General features: G+C 37.9%; 1 protein-coding gene across 2 annotated transcripts; it reads right to left on the bottom strand.

Annotated features, from left to right (window-relative positions):
• Window positions 1-7,535: 7,535 nt before the first annotated feature.
• On the bottom strand, window positions 7,536-20,607 carry LOC109102423 (leucine-rich repeat and immunoglobulin-like domain-containing nogo receptor-interacting protein 1-B). 2 transcript variants are annotated; one of them, XM_042760646.1, is made up of 2 exons: window positions 20,203-20,607; window positions 7,536-10,344 (listed from the first exon to the last, which is right to left on the bottom strand). In XM_042760646.1, the coding sequence occupies exons 1-2, from the start codon at window positions 20,212-20,214 to the stop codon at window positions 8,491-8,493; spliced, it is 1,866 nt and encodes a 621-aa protein (XP_042616580.1). In that variant the 5' UTR covers window positions 20,215-20,607; the 3' UTR covers window positions 7,536-8,490. The 2 variants fall into 2 exon arrangements, with proteins under 2 accessions (XP_042616580.1, XP_042616579.1); XM_042760645.1 differs by having other exon boundaries at window positions 7,536-10,347; window positions 20,203-20,599.
• Window positions 20,608-20,832: the final 225 nt, after the last annotated feature.

Below are 20,832 nucleotides of genomic sequence, written 5' to 3'. Positions count from 1 at the left end.
AGTACTAGATTGTCAATGCATTTGTGATGTATGTGAAAAATGTAACAGTAAATGAAAAAGGTCTATAATGTGATTAGTAATATTTTATGTGTACATACTAATATTAGTCAATACACAACACATGCTCAAACACAAGGCATATTTTAATAATAATAAGGACACCTGCTGTGTGTATACAGTATATGTAACCACACAGCAAGACAAGTGTTTTAATCAAATTTAAACCTCAAAGAGACATTTTAAATGGATAACAACATTAGTGAAGGACAAAATTAGTTGAAAATCTACCCCTCATCCACAATGTAATATGAAGAGTTATGTCAAATGTATGTTTGGTGCGTTCTTTGTGTGCCTTATTTCCATTGAATTGTACATTCTTGATGGCCCTGCCTTTAACTAAACATATAGTTTGGTGCATATCAACTGTAGTGGATGGAGAAATAGAGCAGTTCTGTGGCCACAGGAGATGTACAATATTCATCCTTGGAAATTACAGTGAATAGACTGCCTTTAATTGTGTGTTTTAGTTCATTTTAAACTCCAGCTGAGAGGATCTCCAGCACCATCATTGCTCTAGTTAGTGTACAATGAATGATAATTTACTTTTAATTAAAAGAAAAAATAATTTGGTTTTCCTTTCAATTCCTGTTGACATGTCTCAGTGGCAAAGGATCAAGAAAAACAGGGTAATTATTATTTTTTTTTCTGTGTGCAGTGTACAGACTTAGCAAAGAAAAAAAAATCAGGTAAAATTTACCATTTATTTTATATTTATTTTCATGATAAACCCAAACCACCATATTTTAAACGTAAGTGCAGACACAGCTATTTTGACCTTGACTGTACAAAGCTGTCACCGGCTTCCAGTTATTTTAGCTGTACAAAAACAATCTGTTATGCTGCTTGATGTTGCGAACAGGTACTTGTTATCATATTAATTCATGCCAGATGTACACAGTGCGATTTTTGGAGTCATGGGAGCACGCAAGTAATTTTTTTCCTTTAGGAGAAATTGTGTGTCAATCATTGATGCTCATATTGTCGTAGCTTGCATCATACGAGAGGAATTACGAGCCGAGTACCTCACAAGCACCCCCCAGGTTTCAGATATTTAAAAAAAAAAAAAAAAAAAAGGGATTTGACCAGTGTCAACTCTCCACTATTTCCAAATTATACACAACTACATCACATAGGCAACTAGAAACCCTATAGGATCAAATCATTAGCTCAGCCATCTTTTTTTTTATTTTTATTTTTCCATCTGAAGCTATAGCAGCAACAATGAAAATGCCAATATCCACTGGCTTGCCATGCAATATAGTCACATTCATATGATTATCTCACAACATGTGCAAGGCTTCACAACTTACTGAGTGTATGAACCTTCACAGTGTATGCCAAGCTTTTCTTCTGTGTTACAAAATAAGGTGGATACCCAACTCAGGCATGTGCCCCTGCCCTTTTTCAATTACAAATAATAACATTGTGGTCAGTAAAACAAAATGTATTTGAATTACAATTATATAAATATTTGTACAAAACAGTGATGAATCACTCAAAATTCCCATTTATTTTTATGTATCTGTCAGTCTGAGACGTTGCTGCCATAATGCATTGCTATATGGGTTGTGTATGTCTTGACTGACAGACTGGCATCATGATCTTACCTTGAGCTAACCTTATTTCCAATATTTTTTTTCTTCTCTATTATAAAAACAAAATACAAGATGTTTATAACTGTAGTGCCAATAATTGTTACCACATTGTCTGTTTACAACAGCGGATGGGAACATAGACTCGTGACCCATATTTGGTTCTTTCAGTGGTTGACTACAGCTCGACAGCTGGAAGAATGAAATAAACAAAACAATCTTCTTTTTTTTCAGAATCAAAGTTGGTGTGTCGATTCAATTAAAAAAAATCCACAAATTAGATATAAATATTACATTATTCATCAATGCCTGTTTGTCATGTATACATACACCAGCCAATCATGGTACAACAAGCTCAAATTTAATTGAAGTGGAGTGGTGATTTCCAGGTCTTATTCATAAATCGGTTGAAAACTACATAGCTACTGTCTGTTTCCATTTTTGTTTTCACAAACGTGAAATGTCTAATATAGAAAAGATGAGGAGTTTGATTGGACTGATGAATTTGCATTTGTGGAGCGATCTGGATCAGCAGTTTGTCTTTTTTACATTCGAACTCTCTGCACATCACTGCTCAAACTATCATCTGTAATAAATCTCAGACACCCTAACTATTGCTTTTTGGCATGTTCATACGGTCCCAACAATAGTGTTTGTGATTGCTCTTGTAGAAAGTCACAGCAGCTGGGATTTTGGTATGGGAGTTCTCCTAATCATATCCAAGACACAGCTGGCAGCACCTATCAGAGAGAAAAAGCATATGAATTACTTGATTACTTACTGCTGTTAGCCACATGGGAGCGGTTCCATTAATTCATATTTCGCCTCCTCACTTAGTACTCTGCGATGGTTGAATACCACTTCAGCATGTTGATGGTTGGCAGTATCTCACCCTGTATTCTAATATAAGAGCCAATGTGCCACCTGTCTCCACTGGTCAATCGGAATGAAAGCTGCTCTGCACTCAAGAATATAAGCTCACTGAAAGAGCATTTGATGGAAATTATGTCCAGTGCATTTCTGTGGAATGAGCTTTGTGATGCTAAATGTCTGTTCAAGTGATGTGACATTAGGGCTCCACACTGTGACAGTAGGCTAATCTAAAAATCGAAAGTTTTTTGCCCATCCATAAGGGGTTGCGTCAGATATCATACACAGTGCAGACTGTGATGACCGATTCACAAACAAATGACTCTTATGAACCTATTCTTTTAAAAGAGTCAGGCAAAATGATTTACAAAACAGTCTCTAACTCATCTGTCAGTGTGCAAAATTCCAATTGGAAGTAAGCATCCGTATGCCATCTTTGGTCTCGACTTTATAAAATCTGCATATACTAGTAAATATATTTCTTACTTATGAAATTAATTTAAAATATATAAAATGCATGGCAAAAATGTGTGTAATATATCACAGCAAAACAAAACAACTTGAATTATTCATAAATGGTTAGGTAACAATAAGGTCAAATTTGCTAACATTAGTTAACTGCATTAGTTAACATGAACAATGAAAAATACTTCTAAAGCATGCATTTCTCTTATTTAATTTCAACATTTACTTATACATCATTCAAATCAAAAGTTGCATATGTTAAAATTAGGACTAAAATGGAGCTAAAATGAACTAACAATGAACATCTGTATTTTTATTAAATAACATTTAGCAATTAAACTCTGCACACCTGACGACAACAGATAGGTGCGTATGAGACAAAGACCAACAAGGTCAAAAACTAAAAAGCAAAAAACAAATCCCGCACAATATCTATGCAAAAAATCAAATATTTATTTAATGACTACGTTTCGGTAGCATGACCTTCATCAGGACTTTTTTTTTAGACATGACATTACAAAGTACACCCCATTTAAAAACAGATTCATGACCAATCACTGTAACGATCCACTGATTAATAACAACCCATCAACATGAAGTTCACATATACACATAAACATATCCTGTACATACATACATACATACTTTGTGATGTCATGTTTACAAAAAATTCCTGATCAAGGTCATGCGACCGAAACATAGTCATTAAATAAATATTTGATTTTTTGCATAGATCCCATTCCCACAGTGCCCTTCATCGTCCAGTGACATTTTGGTTTGAATCAGATTCATTCACTCACTCATTCACTGAATCATTCAGAGCTATTACTGAATCCTCAGCTGACTCATCACTAACTGCAAATCATTTCGGTTATGCTTTATTTCAATAGTCCACTTTAGACATTCTACTAAATGGTTAGCGTTAGTAGAATAAGTTGACTTGTACTTGATCTTATAGTCAGTAGAATGTCTGTTGGGAGACCGTTACAGTAAAGTGTGAACAGATATAAAGCAGACATGGTAGTTGACATATAGTTACTTATAGTTAGTAAATTGTCTGAAGTGGACTATCAAGATAAAATGTTACCATATTCTTAAAAAACAGAGTGACATTTAAATCCCACTACAATGACAGCCTTCGACTCTTAAGGTGTTCCTGTCTGATTATAAAGTATTATGTAAAGAGAATGTACAGGGAATAGTGAGCCCATGTGGTGAGCCTGTGAGACCCTGATGAGTGCCATCCTCCTCCATCACACAGACGCTTTGTGTCATTGGCTCTCAGCGGTGGCCAATCTGCCTGTAATTACTCTCCTCTGCTGCAGGGCTCTCTTCCTGCTTCACCACGGCTAAACTGATTAGTAATCTAAGAGCTAAGTTTGATCGGTGATGCTAATTGAAAAGAAATAATCACACGTCATTACTGAGTACAACAGCTGTATAGAGAGTTTAGACTGGGGGCTTGGCTCTAAAAGACACCAAACAATGCGACGCCCATTATGTGACTCGTAGGTAATGCCTCAAGAAGAGTAACACCTTTGTGCCTTTATGTTATTTAAGAGATGGCGGCTCCTGGCTGTTTGCGAACATTACAAAATGACTCCACTTGATCCCAGCAGAGCGGCTGCATTACAAATAAAACTATTCTGTGAGCGAGCCATTCTCCTTGCTGCTGTATGCATGAAGAGCAAGACCACAGTGTCAGAATAATTCACTCTCCATACATCAACACTTCCAAGGTTGATTTATTCTGTTTTGCTTAAAGCTCAAAGCTACTCAAAGAAGTGAATAGCGATGAAAAATCACACCGTCGTTCCTTAATCTATATGTTTTAGCTGAGCTTTATCTGATATTATGCCATTATAATAGTTCACTGTAATTATGTGCCCCATGCAGCATCTCTCCTACAGTTTATTATGATTTCTTTGAGATGTAGTACACACTTAATGGAAGCCTAAAATGTTTTATAGTGCTGTGTGCTGTTGCTCCGTGACTGCATGCCAACAGTTAAACAGACTGGAAAATAAGAAATGGCTTCAAATAATTCAAAATGACCTCAACCAACACCTCCATATTTGATAAATGCATATTGCTAATAGCCTGGAACTAAGATATAGAGACAAAAGCCTGATCTTTGCTCATGAGTGAAATGCAATGTGGGTTTCTATTTGAAAATGATGAAACATTTTAGAATTATTATTATTATTATTATTATTATTATTATTATTATTATTTTGTATTCTTTACAGTTTAAGTTTAGAGAACTTTGCAGTGATTGCATTGTGCCTTAATTTGAACAATGTTCTGTTTATTTGACCTTCATGTCATCTTATTTTTTTCTATATGCCTTAAATAATTTGAATATATCAGGGTCACATAGTTAACAAATAATATTTTTGCTGTATACTGTATAAGAAATACATCAGAATTGCTATGTATGTAAAAAAAAAAAAAAACCTTAAAGGGAAATTCTATGATTTAATTTGACAAGGTTACTTTTAATCTTATAAGAAATAACATATTCCCACCTTAGGCCCAAAGTATTTCATATAGTATTACTATCTTACCCCTAAGCTCTACATTATTTCAGTCCTGTCACAGAACTGCAGAATTTATGTACTTAGGTAGTAGGAAATATCACTCAGTGTTTCTTGTACAAAATCACACTGAATAACACATCGAAAAACAAAAATTAATAACCCACGGGATTTCCCTTTCCCGTTTTGTGCAACACCATTTAACCTTATTACAGAAAAAGTGGTTGAAGGTTAGCACAAAATTGTGACCTTAACAGTAAATACTATTGCACATTATTCAAGTTAATAGTTTTGTTTCTTTCTGTGCAAAAACTGATCACTGGTGCGATGTTGAAAAGACAATAGAAAGACAAAATCTTATTTTTATTTTTTAGAGAAAAATATATTAGGACAATAAAAGCATGTTATAAAAGCAAGTCCAGAATTAAAATCATATGTATGTAGGTGCCTGCAGAATACATCTAGATTCAATCCATGTCAAGTTTCTAACTCCCCACCTTTTAACAAATCATGTCATGATGCTTCGAACACTATACATTTTCACTAATCCAAAACTGCATGTAGCCATCATCCTTTCACTGTGAGCCAACAGATTAACAAGTTCTTAATAAATCAGAGGGTAAATACATTCAACAAGATGAATGAAGTTGCATAATCTGACATAATAAAAGAATGGTCAGTTCCCTTCATCTGTATAACAGAAACACTTACCTCACAGACATCACAGTTAATGAATATTAGATTATCCAAATAGCCTGTAGGATTAACAAACCGTATGGCCATTTTGTGTAATAGCAATCTAAAAATTACAGTGGCAGAGAGCTTCATTTTGATGAATTACAGTCAGACAGCCACATTTTTAAAAATATGTTGGTGTCTAAGACTGTTAATTCAGTAAATACTTTACACTGAAGAAAAAAAAAATGAAAGCTGTAAAAAAATATATATATTACCAGAGTACATTTTCTAAGAAAACACTATTTCAGTCTTTCTGCTTGAAAATGTCATGTTTAATTCAGTGTGTAACTTGCAGTTCATTGTAATTATTTTTGAAATTTACAAGCTATTTCTGAGTGAAAACTGTTTCATAATTCATCTTACTATCTATCTATCTATCTATCTATCTATCTATCTATCTATCTATCTATATATATATATATATATATATATATATATTACTATCTATCTATCTATCTATCTATCTTTCATTGTAGTGTGACACCACCTCCAGACAGAAGGCCAAGGAGGCAGAACAGATGAATAGCAAAAAACTAAATAGTACAGTACATAAAGTAATTCAATAGAAAGGAAATATGCCTCCTCATCTTTTAAATTTAAACTCATTTTGTAGTTGCTGATAGTTACTAAATATTTTAGCCAACATTGCATTAACCTGAATAAAACATTTTCAAATAGCACAGCCTCTATTACCAAATACTGGCTTTGTTCTTAATGGTCCTACCTCACTAAATATTAATTATCTTTACTCTTTCTTCTCTCTGGCATCTGGATGCTCCACTTCCTCTCTCATTAATGTTCACCACTCCCTTCCTTGCTGTTGTATTTGCTCAGTATTAAAGCACTGTGAGTGCTGGCTAACTGTTTGTGAGTCATCTCAGTAGAAAAAGAGCAGGAAGACAATCTTACACAACCAACCATTTAAACACAAGGTCTCTGTGCTTGGACTCCAGCTGACATGTTTTTCATTATGCCCCTGTGAGAGATGAGGGGTTGTCAGATTGATCCTATCCTGATATGTGTGGTAGCTTTATCTAAACAAGTTCATTCAAAAACTAAGGACTTTCGATCAGTCCCCCCCATTGCTTATTTTTCTTTATGGTCAAAATGAGGTTGAGGTTGTCTTATACTGATTTAACACTTCAATCCATTCTAACTAACATCATGTGTTCTACCAACTAAGATTTTTTTTTTTTTCTGAAAACGTTGAACAGTAATATGGCGTGTGGAAGAGAGTGAAGCAGAGCAAAATAAATGAGCAAAGACATTGAAGTATAAAAGCTTTTCATTTTAATGTTTTACAGCCGTCCATTGTCCCAAAATCAGCACTGTAAGTGTTTCAAGGGTTGTAGAACACATTTACCTATAGCAACACTTGCCTTGTGAGAGTGGTAGAAAATGCATCATAGCATGGCATACTGACAACAATAAACTAAATCAATAAAATTGTAAACTTTTCACCGGTAGGTGAATAAAAACTGAGGAGATCTGTAAAATGGAATAGTAGTTCAGTGTGAGTACAACCACAGGTCCAATAGTTTTGTCACATGTCGAAGCAAATGGCTTTAAATTCAAAGCTACATCTGGCTTTATGATACCATGTAAGGTGTCAAAATCGAAATCGCACCATCAAACCATGTTTAATGATTAATACTTGACCTTTGAGATAGTAATGATTGTCAAGCCTAATCAATAAATCATTTTAAACAAATTGATCTCTTATAAAGAGTTGGTAATGGACATTTACAGTGATTTAATTAGACCTATAGACTTTGCATGTATCTAGACATAGCACATGCACTCCAGTAGGCTCAACAACCCTTAACCTCTGATCAGCTGCATTCAACCACTGTATTGCCTAATGTACATCGAAATAGTTATGTACAGAAAAAGACATAAAAGGACAGGTATAAATTTATACTGGTCCTCCCAATTCTGGCTTTCGCACAAATTTCAACAGGACTATGTTTTTTAACACTTACCCAAACAAGTACACAGATTTTTGAAACCCTCAAATGACCGGGCTGCTTTCTCTTTGAGGACACAATCCCTGTGTGTGTGATTGATCTGTACAGTCTGTAAAAAAAATGTAAAAGGCTTTTTTTCAGAATGTTGTTCTTTTACCACAATTCCGTAAGGGGTGCAGAGATTACCCCCTTATTCCTCCAGGTAAGTCTGTTGTCAAAAACACCTATTCACGTAATGCACACACAATGGCGATTAGTCTTTTAAATCATTTTCATACTGATCTTGTGAGATCCCTCAGTCGGGCTGCTTTCTCCATCTACTTTCCGTGGCACATACTCAATCTCGATGTTTGGCTTGGCATTGCCTTTTCCTCGGCTCCAGAGGAACAAGAGCACCAGACAGAACAGTACTACTCCCAGGAAAGAGATAAACCCCATGGTGGTAGCGATAATGAGAGTCTTCATATCAAAGGGAAAGGGAGTCGTCGCACCAGTTCCATTGGCACCGCTATCATTGGGCTGGTTTGATATGAAGGCAAAGGTCTTATTGGGCTGATGGGGCCAATTGGGAGAGTAGCTATGAATGTGTAGGTGAGCCAAACGGGTGTCGTTACCACCTGCATTAACAGCAATGCAGGTGTATGTGCCATTGTCTTGTATTTGGGCGTATCTAACCTCTAGGGTGCCATCCGGAGACACAGACAGCCGGCCAATGCTTTTAGTAGTGATAAATTGCTTTTTTGGAGACTGCCACATAATCATGGGAGCAGGGTCTCCATCTGCTTGGCAAGGGAATTGGACAGTGGTCCCCTCATCCACAAATTTATGAATGGCTTTTTGATCCTGGATCTTGGATTTCTGACAGGTGAAATAATTCGGAGGGAGAACATCCGGGAAGTCTTTGAATTCTTTACCCTGCAAAAACTCTGGTGATTCACAAGATGGCTGCTGGCGGTTGAAGTTAAGTCTCCATCGACGGCGAAAGACCCAGAGGAGACGACAGTCGCATGCCAGGGGGTTGTCATGAAGAGCCAGTGTCTCCAGGTTGCCGACTGAATGGAAGGCAGACTCCTCTAAAGTGCTTAGACTATTGCTGGATACATTGAGAACCCGAAGGTAGTTGAGTCCTCTGAACGAATAAGGCTCAATGCTGACTAGCCGGCCTCCAACCAAGTGAAATGCCTGGAGCCTCAGCAAATTGTGCATTTTGTTACCCTCCACAACCTCAATTGGATTGAAGGACAGGTTGAAAAATCGAAGATACACCAGGTGCTGAATGGCCTCGTAAGGGATGGCAGTGAGATTGCAGTTTGTGATGCTCAGGGTTGTGATGTTAAGTCCATGGAGGGACTTGGTGGTCAAGGTTTCTAAAAGAGGCCAGTTTGCTATCTCTAAGACTTTGAGTCGATAGAGCCTCCTGAAGGAAAAGTCTCGAATGATATTGATGTTGAGATGCCGCAGTCTGAGGGTCAGCAGGTTGTGAAGATGACTGAAGGCCTCTGTTGGCACAGAGGTCAGGTTGCATCTTTCCATAGTTAGCTGCTCTAGGCTGCTAAGGCCGTGAAAAGCTCTGTGAGAGATGAACACCAGGTCGTTGTCCCCAACCTCCAGTTCTTTTAGGTTGTAGAGATCTTGAAACACGAGGTCCAACAAAATGACTATTTTATTCTCACTAATATCTAATCGAGTGAGGTTACTGAGGCCAGTGAAAACACCCAGCTGTATCAACTTCAGCTTGTTGTTGCGTAGTCCCAATATTCGCAAGCCAAGGAGGTTGCTGAAGGCCCCTGGTTCAATGACAGAAATTATGTTCTCGTTAAGCTGTAGCTCCTCCAGGTGTTGATAGTTGAGAAATTCCTCTGGGTTGATGGCTTTCAAGCGGTTTTTGCTGAGATCTAACAGCCGTGTGTCAGTGGGAATTCCCTCGGGGAGGGCGATCAGCTTTCGCCGATGGCACACGACCGAGCGCTCTTGGGCACTGCACTCACAGCGAGAGGGGCAGCCAGTGGCAGAGCCGGACAGCACGGTACCCAGCATCAGGATGAGAATGGGCTGCCAGCACGCCACCAAGTAGCTGTGCCCACTTGCCTCTCTGGCCACCATTTTGATGGTAACCTGCTGAGAAAATGGATAGAGAGATTGGGTCACAATATGAACAGAATTCATTCCAAGGTGGAAAAATGCAAAAGAACAGAGACAATCCTATTGCTCCTGTTCTTAAAATAGCAAGAGATGTTCTTGGAGAAAGCGCTGATGCTTGAAAAATGTAACAGACTACTGCACTGGAGCATGCTACGTAAAGACAACTCAGAGCTTTGATTAATGATATAACAGAGACATTAAAACATAAAAGACTGTATGAGAAAAGGAAAACAACCATAATCAACACTGGCCATAAAATAGTATAGCCAAGTTATAAGTATAGCCTATGGGGAGTTAAGTATAGCCTATAGTCTGTAGGATCTTTTTGAAATATATATATATATATAATAAAAAAAAAACATGTATCTTGGATATTTAACTTGTAACACAGAAAATATGTTTTCAATAATGTCTTGAACCAAATTAGTAATGATTTAAGCATGTCAAAATAAAATGTATATTTTTTGTCTTAAAATGAATAATTGTATAATTTTAACTAGTATAGTTATATACTAGAGTTCTCTCTTTAAACTAACAGAAATAATAGATGGTATACAGCAAAATCTGAGAGCAAGGTACATATAAATCAGGACCATAACTCTATAATGACTTGCTAACTAAAAAAAAAAAAAAACTTTCACACATTCTAATGTATTAATATCTGGCTTCAAGTCTAATAATAATTGTTATATTTTATATTATACAAATTATATTATTATAATGTTATTATTATACTTATTATTAGTGTCAGTAATTTATGGCTGCATTTAGAGTAGAACTGTGTAGAGTAGAACATTTTGCTCTTAATGGGTTAAATACAAATCAACAAAAGCCCCAAGCCTTCAAACTTTACTTCCCAAATTGATCAAGCAAGTTAAATTTCAGTCTCATAGCCACTTCCAGATCTGTACTTTAGAATGATGGAGATCTTAATTTAGTGAAGAGATTTGTGAAAAATGGACATGAAGGAACCTTAAGACACACACAGAACTTTCCAAAATGACACACAAGTAACATTCCATGAGAAACAAGGTTGCTAACTGGACTAGTCAAATACAAATCATGTTAACTAGACAGGCCAGCTTTAGTAACTGATAAGGTAAACTTTAAGTAGCTCCCATTTGTAAAGCAAGTGAAAGTTACCCAGAGTGAAATACTTCTTGCATCAGTGAATTCAAATAGATGCAAAACCAGAGGATGCATTATGATAATATGTAGGTTCAAGACACATTCACATGAATAAAAAATCGTATGTACAGTATAGGTGACTTGTATTTATACATTTGCAGTATGATATCTCAAGGGTAGCTATTATTTTTGACTATATTTTATTTGATATAAGATACAGAAAAAGTGTTCTCTAAGAGAAAACTACAACACAAAGCACTGTGAAGCAGCTTAGGCCAGGCCATTTTGATCGAATGAAACTGCATAAAGGGGGTGAAAGAAAAGTCCTACATGCAGCCATCTGTTTAATGCATAGATTTGCCGATTCAATCTCTGAGTGTCTTCAGGTGTGTCAGAAATGTGCAACAAAAGAAAAGAATCTTTTGATTTCCGGTGTGAAATTAAGCGAGTAGTTTCAGCTATAACAATTTCATTTTAGTACTCCTCAGCTAGATCAAAAGGGCCGTTATTGTCAAGGGTGCTTCTCCCTCGTTCATCTATCGAGTGTGATCTGCATACAGTCAGGGAGCAGAGCGATCAGGGTACTGTGAGAGAATTACTACATCGATTAAACGACTCGCGTGACATGAGGAGGTGTTGAGGGTGAAGGTCATGACGTAAACAGAGCTGCCAAGAATGGGATGTTTTAATCACGCTGAATTTATCACGATCTTCCCCGGCTGAGCAGGCATCAAGCCTCCGGAGGCATAACAGGTTTGTTTAAACTGTTATTACGTGTGTCATCTCCTGCGTTGCTAATTTCTGTTCAATATGCATGTATCCCAAATATCTGCCAAACAACAACCTTTGACCTGTAACTATAATTGGGGGGATTTGTCTGGAGAGAACAGGTCAAAGGTGTTGGCTCATTAAAATTATTGACACATTTGCTTGGTAGTTTTAAACAAGCAAACAAAAGCAGATGGAAATCACTATAAAATTACAGTAGGTCTGCATGGTGTGATCACAGTTTCCCTAATTAAACATGGCCGTTGCTTCCAATATCAACATTTTGTATTTTGTTCACTGTTGTGGTGTCTCATAGTACTCCCACAGGAAGAAAATATCTGCTCATGTGCAGAAATATGTACCTGTTTTACCACTGATAGAAAGTTAACTGTAAACATTTATGCTGTTATTTCCTGGCCTGCAACTTGCAAATGCCTGCCAATGGGCAAACTGAAAATTATGATGGTTTAAATAAAAAAAAAGTAGCCAAAAAGCCTAATTATCATTTAGCACAAATGTTTTGGGTGAATTTTATTTATTTTTTTATTTTTTGTTCTTCTTCCAGATCTAAATAATGGATTGCACGCACACACACACACACACACACACACACACACACACACACACACACACACACACACACACACACACATCCATCTTTGTTTCTAATCCATGTAACCTTTGTTTTAGCCCAAATGCTAAGGTATGTAAATGCTTTAAAACAAATGTGGCCTCGGTGGTCAACCGAGTGATTGAAAAGCCACTACACAAAGTGTTGGATTTATTACCCAATTAAAAGATTAAATCATTGCTCAGGAAGCCCCCATTCTGTAAACATACAAATCAAAGTCTGTCAGGCGACTATGAATAATGGATGGAGAAGGAAAAAACTGCTTCTCTCTGTTGCATTGCCAGAATATTGCATTGACGGAGTAACTCTCAATATAGTGAACTAACTCACATGGTCAATAGCTCATCTTATTAGTCAACACCCACACATGAATTTCCATGTAGAGAATTGTGTCTTTAAAGGCATATCTACCTCAGGGCACTTTAGTGTAGCCAGCCATTCCTGGCATGCAATATATTCAGACACAAATGTGCTTCTTTAGCCTGATTGATTTGAAGAAATATAAAGTAGTCAATGAGAGGCGCTCTGCGTATGGGAAAAGGGAGTAGTGCACTTGTATTAGATTTTTAAATTCGAGCCAGTTCTGTTACAAGCAAGCACATCGCTGTTAAAAAGCCATCTCCATCTCTGTTGTCATAAATTTATTGTTCCCTTAAAAAGCAAATTAAATGTGCAGGGTTTTTTTTACATTAAAAGCATGTTAGGTTGAGTATGCATCAACATTCCTGTTTTAGAACGTCACTAAGCATTCTCTTTGTTAAATAATTACTACCCAACTTTCAGTCGCAAGACAGGCTGTGTGCCGTCTAAAGCGAGTTGCTCTCCTTAGATCTTTGCAGTGGAAATTACATTTTCTCCTCTGTTCTTTTCCCTTAGTAACATGGGAAGGTCATACCCATTCAACCCTGCCCGCTAGCTCGAAGGGAAGAAATAAAGTGTCAACCACAAGTTTATTTTAACATAGTGCTCCTCTGAGAGAGGGTCCCTCAAATGTAATGCCCTATTTTGCCATATTGCAACATCCACTGTAACTCAAGCTCAACATGGCATTGGTTCGCAGAGGAGAAATTCAGAAGACTGTTGATCAGTCGAGATCAATCAGGCAATAAAATATGAGCAAGTTAATTGACAAGTCCATATCTGGTTCATACTCAAAGGGTCTGCAGACTTGCTTTACAATTATCTGTTGTCAGCAGGTGGGAGGAATTAGCGAGGCTTCTTTTCACAAGGTGTCTGCCGGCTGATGCCTCCTTCCTCTGCTAATGGAGGACTAGATCTCTTTTAGATTACTGCACCTTCCCAACACTCATGAAGTTAATAAGTGTTGCGCTTCAAAGATTTGTCCTTTTCTTTGCTATTTGTTACTTTCAGGGCTATCTGTCAAGCTAGAGGGCAAAATCAATTCTGCCTCCAACATTGGAAAACTAAGCTATTTATCTGTTTAAGCTAGAGACCCTCACAGAGAAATGAATGTTATATATATAAGACAAATTGTTTTTCATGGATGTTTTGTTTCAAAGCAAATTACGCAGACGAAACCAAACACGCCCGTCACGGCGGTATCAAGAGTCATCGTAATCTGAAACCACAAAGGACGGCTTTCAGTTGAATTGATTTTATATTTTCATGTTACACCGCTCATGTGTTTGAGTGTTCACTGGATGATATTCTGTCTCTCCCACTCATGTAGAAATGTAATTCAACCCAAAGGTCCATCTTCCTGCTCTCTCTCCCACTCCATCCCCTCTGTTTCATCCTGGCAATAACCTTGAGAAAAAATATCACTTCGTACCATCTACGCAGTCTCCTTACTTTCTCTCCCTGCTCACCATCGTACTCGTGACCTTGCTGGTGAGCCTCAGCTTGACCAAACAAGACAAATAAGCAAAGCTTGGGAGTGACCCACTTGCACATTCCTGTTTGCTTGGGTTTTATAGTTTCAAATAAGGGTTTCAACTGACAAAATATATATTAATTTGTACTCTTTGTAATTTTGGACATAATAAAACAATACTTTCAAATCACAATAGTGTTTAACTAGACAATGTAATGTTTCTCCTTCCTACATTTGTGCTTATGTGTTTAAAGTGCATTGGGCTTACTGTGTATTCCAGTTGGAACTGTGTTCTCTCTTTGCACATAAAACACACTCCTGTTGTGGCAAATAAGTGCTACAGTCAGGTATTCAACATCTAGTTTAGATAAAATAATCATGAAACAACATGTTTTACATAGTAATAAATAACTTGTTTTGATCTCCAGGGAGTTATACTTTGGGGTTGAAAAACCATTTATAGTAAACAGCGGGGTCTTTGTAGTTTCTATTAACATTATTATATCAAAGAACTAATTATTAGTTAATGGTGGGCTGATTCCTCATTGTGTAATTTTTAGAATAAAAAAGTATTATTTATTGTACCATAGTGAGTGAAAACAGATTTAATACACAAGCTCTGTCTAAAACTTTTCTAGGCTTCAGAAATTTTAATTCCAAACAAGTTAAAATTCATGATTCATAAATCATAAAAAGACCAAACTGTAATCCTATTTCTAATATTTTAAATATCTCATCTGAAATGCATAAATACAAAAACAGGAAGAAAAAATAGAGAAATAATGAAAATGAGCTTCATTTTGAGGATGGTCTGATCTTAAAAGTACAAAATATTTGAAATCACAATTAGAAAATGTTTATACACAATATATATATATATATATATATATATATATATATATATATATATATATATATATATATATATATATATGTGTGTGTGTGTGTGTGTGTGTGTGTGTGTGTGTGTGTGTGTGTGTGTGTATATATATATTCTTTCAGAGAATAAATAATCATTCATTTTTGCCAGCAAATGATACCACTAAGCATAATGTTTCATAATAGGCACAACAGTCTAATAGAAAGCTACTGAGGGTTGAAAGTAAAGCGAATATAGAGTTCAGCAACTAATTGGCTATACTGGCCTAAGGGAGTTCATTTTGTTCCTTCTTCCAATCTATTTATTCATCATCCTTTTCCTTCTGCCTGTCGCTCTCTTTTTCTCCCTCTCTGGCATCCCTGATCACACTGCACACATTTCACAGTATGCAAATCAGTGGTTAACAGCTATCTAAATATTCCCAGTACATAAATAGTTAACTGCTAAATTGCTGGTAATTGGTTGTCTGCTCTCATGCAGTCTGGCTGTGAAATGGCATGGGTGACCCATTCACTCTGTGTCTGTACAATTCATTTATAGCCTGATCATTTAAAACATTTATGTTAAGAAATGTTTTATGGATACATCTGTGACAGTTGTCACAGCTGGAGTCACATTCATGGGACCATTGTGTGGTCTACGGAATCGACCAGTGTTTTTACACTTTATTTTTATTTGCTTTGAATAATATGTTAGTCGGTTAGGCAACGTTGATTCTGGAGTACCGCTGTCCTACAGAGTTTAGTTCTAACCCTAATCAAACACACCTGAACAAACTAATCAAGGTCTTCAGGATTACTAAGGCTACAGACAAGTGAAGTTTTTTTCCTTTGCTATAGGTACAACAGATAAGCAAAATGGAGTGAAAATGAAATACTCTGTTTACGAATATATTTCTGGATGCTAAGTCATTGAAAATAGTGTTAATGCCGTCCGAGTTGTGAGTGGCAAATCAAGTTGCTACCATTCATCACAACATAAGCAGGTGTCTTTATCTGTATTTACAACAGCAGTTAATCAGCGAGGACCTGAGCCAAATCAATAATCAGCCCTGCTTGCCCCTTACATTTATCTTCTTCCTACCTCACACAAACAACTTTGTATACCAAATCAGCTTGGGTTTTAAGCCTATGGATGCAGCATCCAGAGCAGAGACGTATCTTCCAACTGTTTGCTTCTCCTCTCTTTTGATCTTGTTTTTTGATGACAGTAAGATTTAGATCAAAGCCCAAGGTTTGGAAAGCTACATTCCACTAAAAGAAAAACTAACATGAACCTTGATGTCGAAACATAGGGAACTCTAGACTTATCGAAGCGAAAATGTCAAGCACTGGGCTGAAATTTATACCGTTCAAACAAAAGCTATGACTAAACTGTCAAAGTGAGGCTTTTGCATGAAGAGGAATATTATATGGACCCTATATGGAATTGAGAGTAGCATGCTGAAACAAGACTATAGCATGTATATAATATATACATATATATGTTATTTAGCTTTGAGGGGAAATCATGGGGGATATATATTCAGATAAAAAAATATATATATATATATTTTATCTGAATACATATCCCCCATGATTTCCCCTCAAAGCTTGCCACTCTTGTACTCTAAAAGCATTTAAATCTGAAGAGAAAATGAAAACCGGCATCAAAAAGATGGTTTAGACCGAGAGCAACACCCTTCTTTGTGCCAACTGGTGGCCTGGAAGTATCATGCTATCATAAATTGAGTAAACGACATGAATGTTTCAACTCCAAGCATGGTTGAGATTAAAATTTGTTACGACCTGTCACCCGAATATTGGTCTTCTGACTAACTGCCGATGGAGCAATATGTGATGGTTGCAGTTTAAATAAGCATCCTTCAAGGGGTGGAAATGAAACAGATGCACTGCATTTCTGTCTCTTACTCTTGACAATAAAACACATGCATTCCTTGTAAGCGGCATCAAGCATGTGCCCACCCTTCAGCCTGCTGAAGCATTATAGGTTATTTCAGCCCATGGTCTGGCTAAATTTGCAAAGCTATGGCTGCTGTCAGGTTCCTTGTCATGGCGCGAAGTCTAATTGGGCCCAGTCCCATGTCAATCCTCCCCTCAGCTTTCCGGCAACGGTTAATAATAATTCCATAAAGTGTTTTTCATTCCTCATTAATGCTCTTGAGATTCACTTTAAATTCACCGCTACCAGCAGGCAAAGCTGGTAATTACTCCAACCTCTTTTCCTCTTTTAAACACAGGGCTCTTTGTTTTGGGTTTAATTGAAACAAAAGAAGAGAGAAAATGTGGAGAGAATATAGGACGACCGTAATCCCAAAAGCAATCTAGCTCAAGCTGAGTTCCTTGGAGTTCTTTATCAATGGTTCTATTAGGAAGGAGCTTATCTCACGAAATTAGCCACGGGATAATTACTCTCGAGCTTCCTGAATTATGCTAGCATTGTTCTTCTGACCAGCACTCCATCCAAGGCTAATAATTTGATTACTCTGACAGATACAATCAATGATATCTTCCTCTCGTCTTTCACAAGGCGCAAATTTAGCCATCAGTAGCCACCCAGATGATCGGTGGAGATACGACGCCAAGTTTGCCGAAACGACACGTAAACATCATTTTCATTCACAACATTCGTAACCCTTAGAAACAGGGTGGCAAGGAAGTAAGGCACAGGCCTGTTCTCATATTTTTGACTTTTTACATAAAGCTGTTATGATTAAATTTTAATGGGAGAGTCTGCTGCAGTGAAGCGACTCTGTGACCTTCTGAATACATTTGTGGGAGGCTGGAGTGAGTGTGTGCTGTCTGATACGCCACTTGGTCGCCTCTCACAGCGGCCCCTCGCTGGTTTCCCTGCTATGTACAGCCTATTTCAATAGTCCCTCATTTTGTGTGACAGAAACGAGCCGTTTCACTGATGGCGTCCGATTCTTGCATCCCTCCACAATGAGGACAAATGCACACCCGGTCTGTCTATCTATGCCATCGCAGCCAAAAGCAGGCCCTCACTCTTAAAAGCATATAGAAGAGAATGAATAGAAAAGCAGAGAGAGATGTGGCGGGTTCGCAACTGGAAAGGATCTGAATTTCAATGATTTTTGGGATTTGGCCCCTTTTTTTCTGCTCAGGCTGCATCATTCACATAAGCTGTGGAAACACGAGGTCTGACAGGCACGGGTTCTAATCTATGTGTGAACGCACAGCACAAGAGCATGAGGTGATGAAGTTCTCCTGTAGCTCTGCCTTATCTTGTGTCATTTGCTGTTTGTTATCAGACTGCAGCATTATCATAATGGCTATTACCACCAGCTGAGAATCTGCTCAATGGGGAGATTGCCTTTTAACACAATCGCTAGCATACTGAAACATATCGCAATGTATAGGCCATTTTATTTGTATCACTATTCAGTGCTAGATTTTCAGCCACAGCTCTTCTGTTTTGGCCTGGATTTCTCCACTGGCAGCTACATCATCTTCAGAATGTGGCTAGGATACTGTTGCCATGCAGTTGTTTCATGTTCCCATCTTCTTACCCAGCACAAACCTATATGCATATTGCAGATGCATTGTGTTTTGATGGATAACCCTGTGTTCATGGGAGAAAAAAACAGTAGAAGGAGGTTTTTGTGATGTTGTCTTGGTGTCTTGGATTTGAATCCCATGTCAATATTATTGGCCTGTATACATAGGATGGTGAATTATAATAATAATAATAATAAAAACATGAATCTTGTTTTTTATAGATGTGTACTGACAATGCACCTTTACATAAGAAACTATGGATCTGACAGCTATAAAGGAGGTACCATTGAGAACACTGAGATAGCATAAATCTTTGATGTCTCCAGTAAGACTCCTCTTAATGTATTTTTGACAGCCTGCCAAGATTAAGAAATGAAGTATAATGTTGTTATTCCTTTAAACGCCACATTAGCTGCGGAGGAAGTTGCTTCCAAGCAGTAAACCGGGAGAGAGGAAAAAGAGAGCAAGAAAGAGAGAAAATGAGAGAGTGAGTGTGTGTGAGAGAGAGAGAGAGAGAGAGAGAAGAGGGAGGAAAAAAGGAGAGAAAAGAGGCTCTATAATGAGAACTGTGAATTAAAGACTCAACCGCGTCAAAAGCAATACATTATTTTCTTCCATAATGCATCCTGCAAAATAAAAAGCCTTGAGCAATAAACCATGACAACAGCACCAAAAATACACTCAGAAGTCTTGCATATATTCAAACCTGCACCACAGACACCATGTACCTGGCCATAGAGAAATATTCCGAAAAAGAGGAGGAGGGGGTGGGAGTTAGTTTTTTTATATATATATAGAAACATAGTGCAGGTGAAAATATCCATAAATGCTCACACGGCCAGATATTCATTTATAGAAAATGACCCCCCCCCTGTGCAATGACAGTCCACAGTATTAGGTCCTGTGTCCGGTTCAGAAGCATTATTCAGCATCTTTCTCTCCTGAGCCTGTGCCCTATCCCTCTCGGACACATTCCCCCCCACCTGAAAATCCCAGTCTCGTCTCCTCTTTCAGACCTTTGCAGAATCTCAGAGTTCATGTAATGCTTATCAGGATTGCAAACTGGTCTTACCAGAAACGTCATGCGGTGGAGTCTAAATTTGGCAGTTCCATACTGCCGGAGTGCAGCTTAGATCCGAATCGCTCCAGAGTGGCAGGGTGGCATACAGGAGGCCTTTGAAGAATTTCATGAGTGAGAGGAAAAACAAGAACGGCACACAATTCCTCAAAGCAAGCTAAGCATCCAGAAAAACCTCAGAGTGTGGAGCAGGAGCAGCTACAGTCCACAGAATGCATGAGAGTCTGTCCCAGATGCAGGCATGCATGTAAACAGGAGTGCATCCGCTCACATACATGCCATACCCAGCAGAGCGAGAGCGAGAGCGGGAGCGCGAGTGAGGGAAGAAAGATGGAGAGGGAGGAGTCGACGCTGTGCAAGGTGGAGGGAGGAGCTGTGGTGCATTGAGATGGAGAGATGGAGGAGACAGAGGGAGCGAGGGAGGGGGAGAGAAAGCCTAAGACTGGCAGGCAGAGAGGGATAAGAAGTGAGAAGGAGGGGGGAGGAAAAGAGAAGCAGCACAAAGCTCAAAACAGGGACAATGTAACTAATGAAATTCAATTCTGCTGTTCATCAGACCGACTACAGCAGGAAACAGGAGCAGGGACAGAGGGATGCCGGCATGGGGCGTGGGGGGTTGTCCCA

Source organism: Cyprinus carpio, chromosome A7 (genome assembly GCF_018340385.1).
Source record: "Cyprinus carpio isolate SPL01 chromosome A7, ASM1834038v1, whole genome shotgun sequence".
Taxonomy (NCBI): domain Eukaryota; kingdom Metazoa; phylum Chordata; class Actinopteri; order Cypriniformes; family Cyprinidae; genus Cyprinus; species Cyprinus carpio.
The sequence above is the reverse complement of the archived record's forward strand: the minus strand, read 5'-3'. Positions and strand labels throughout refer to the sequence as shown.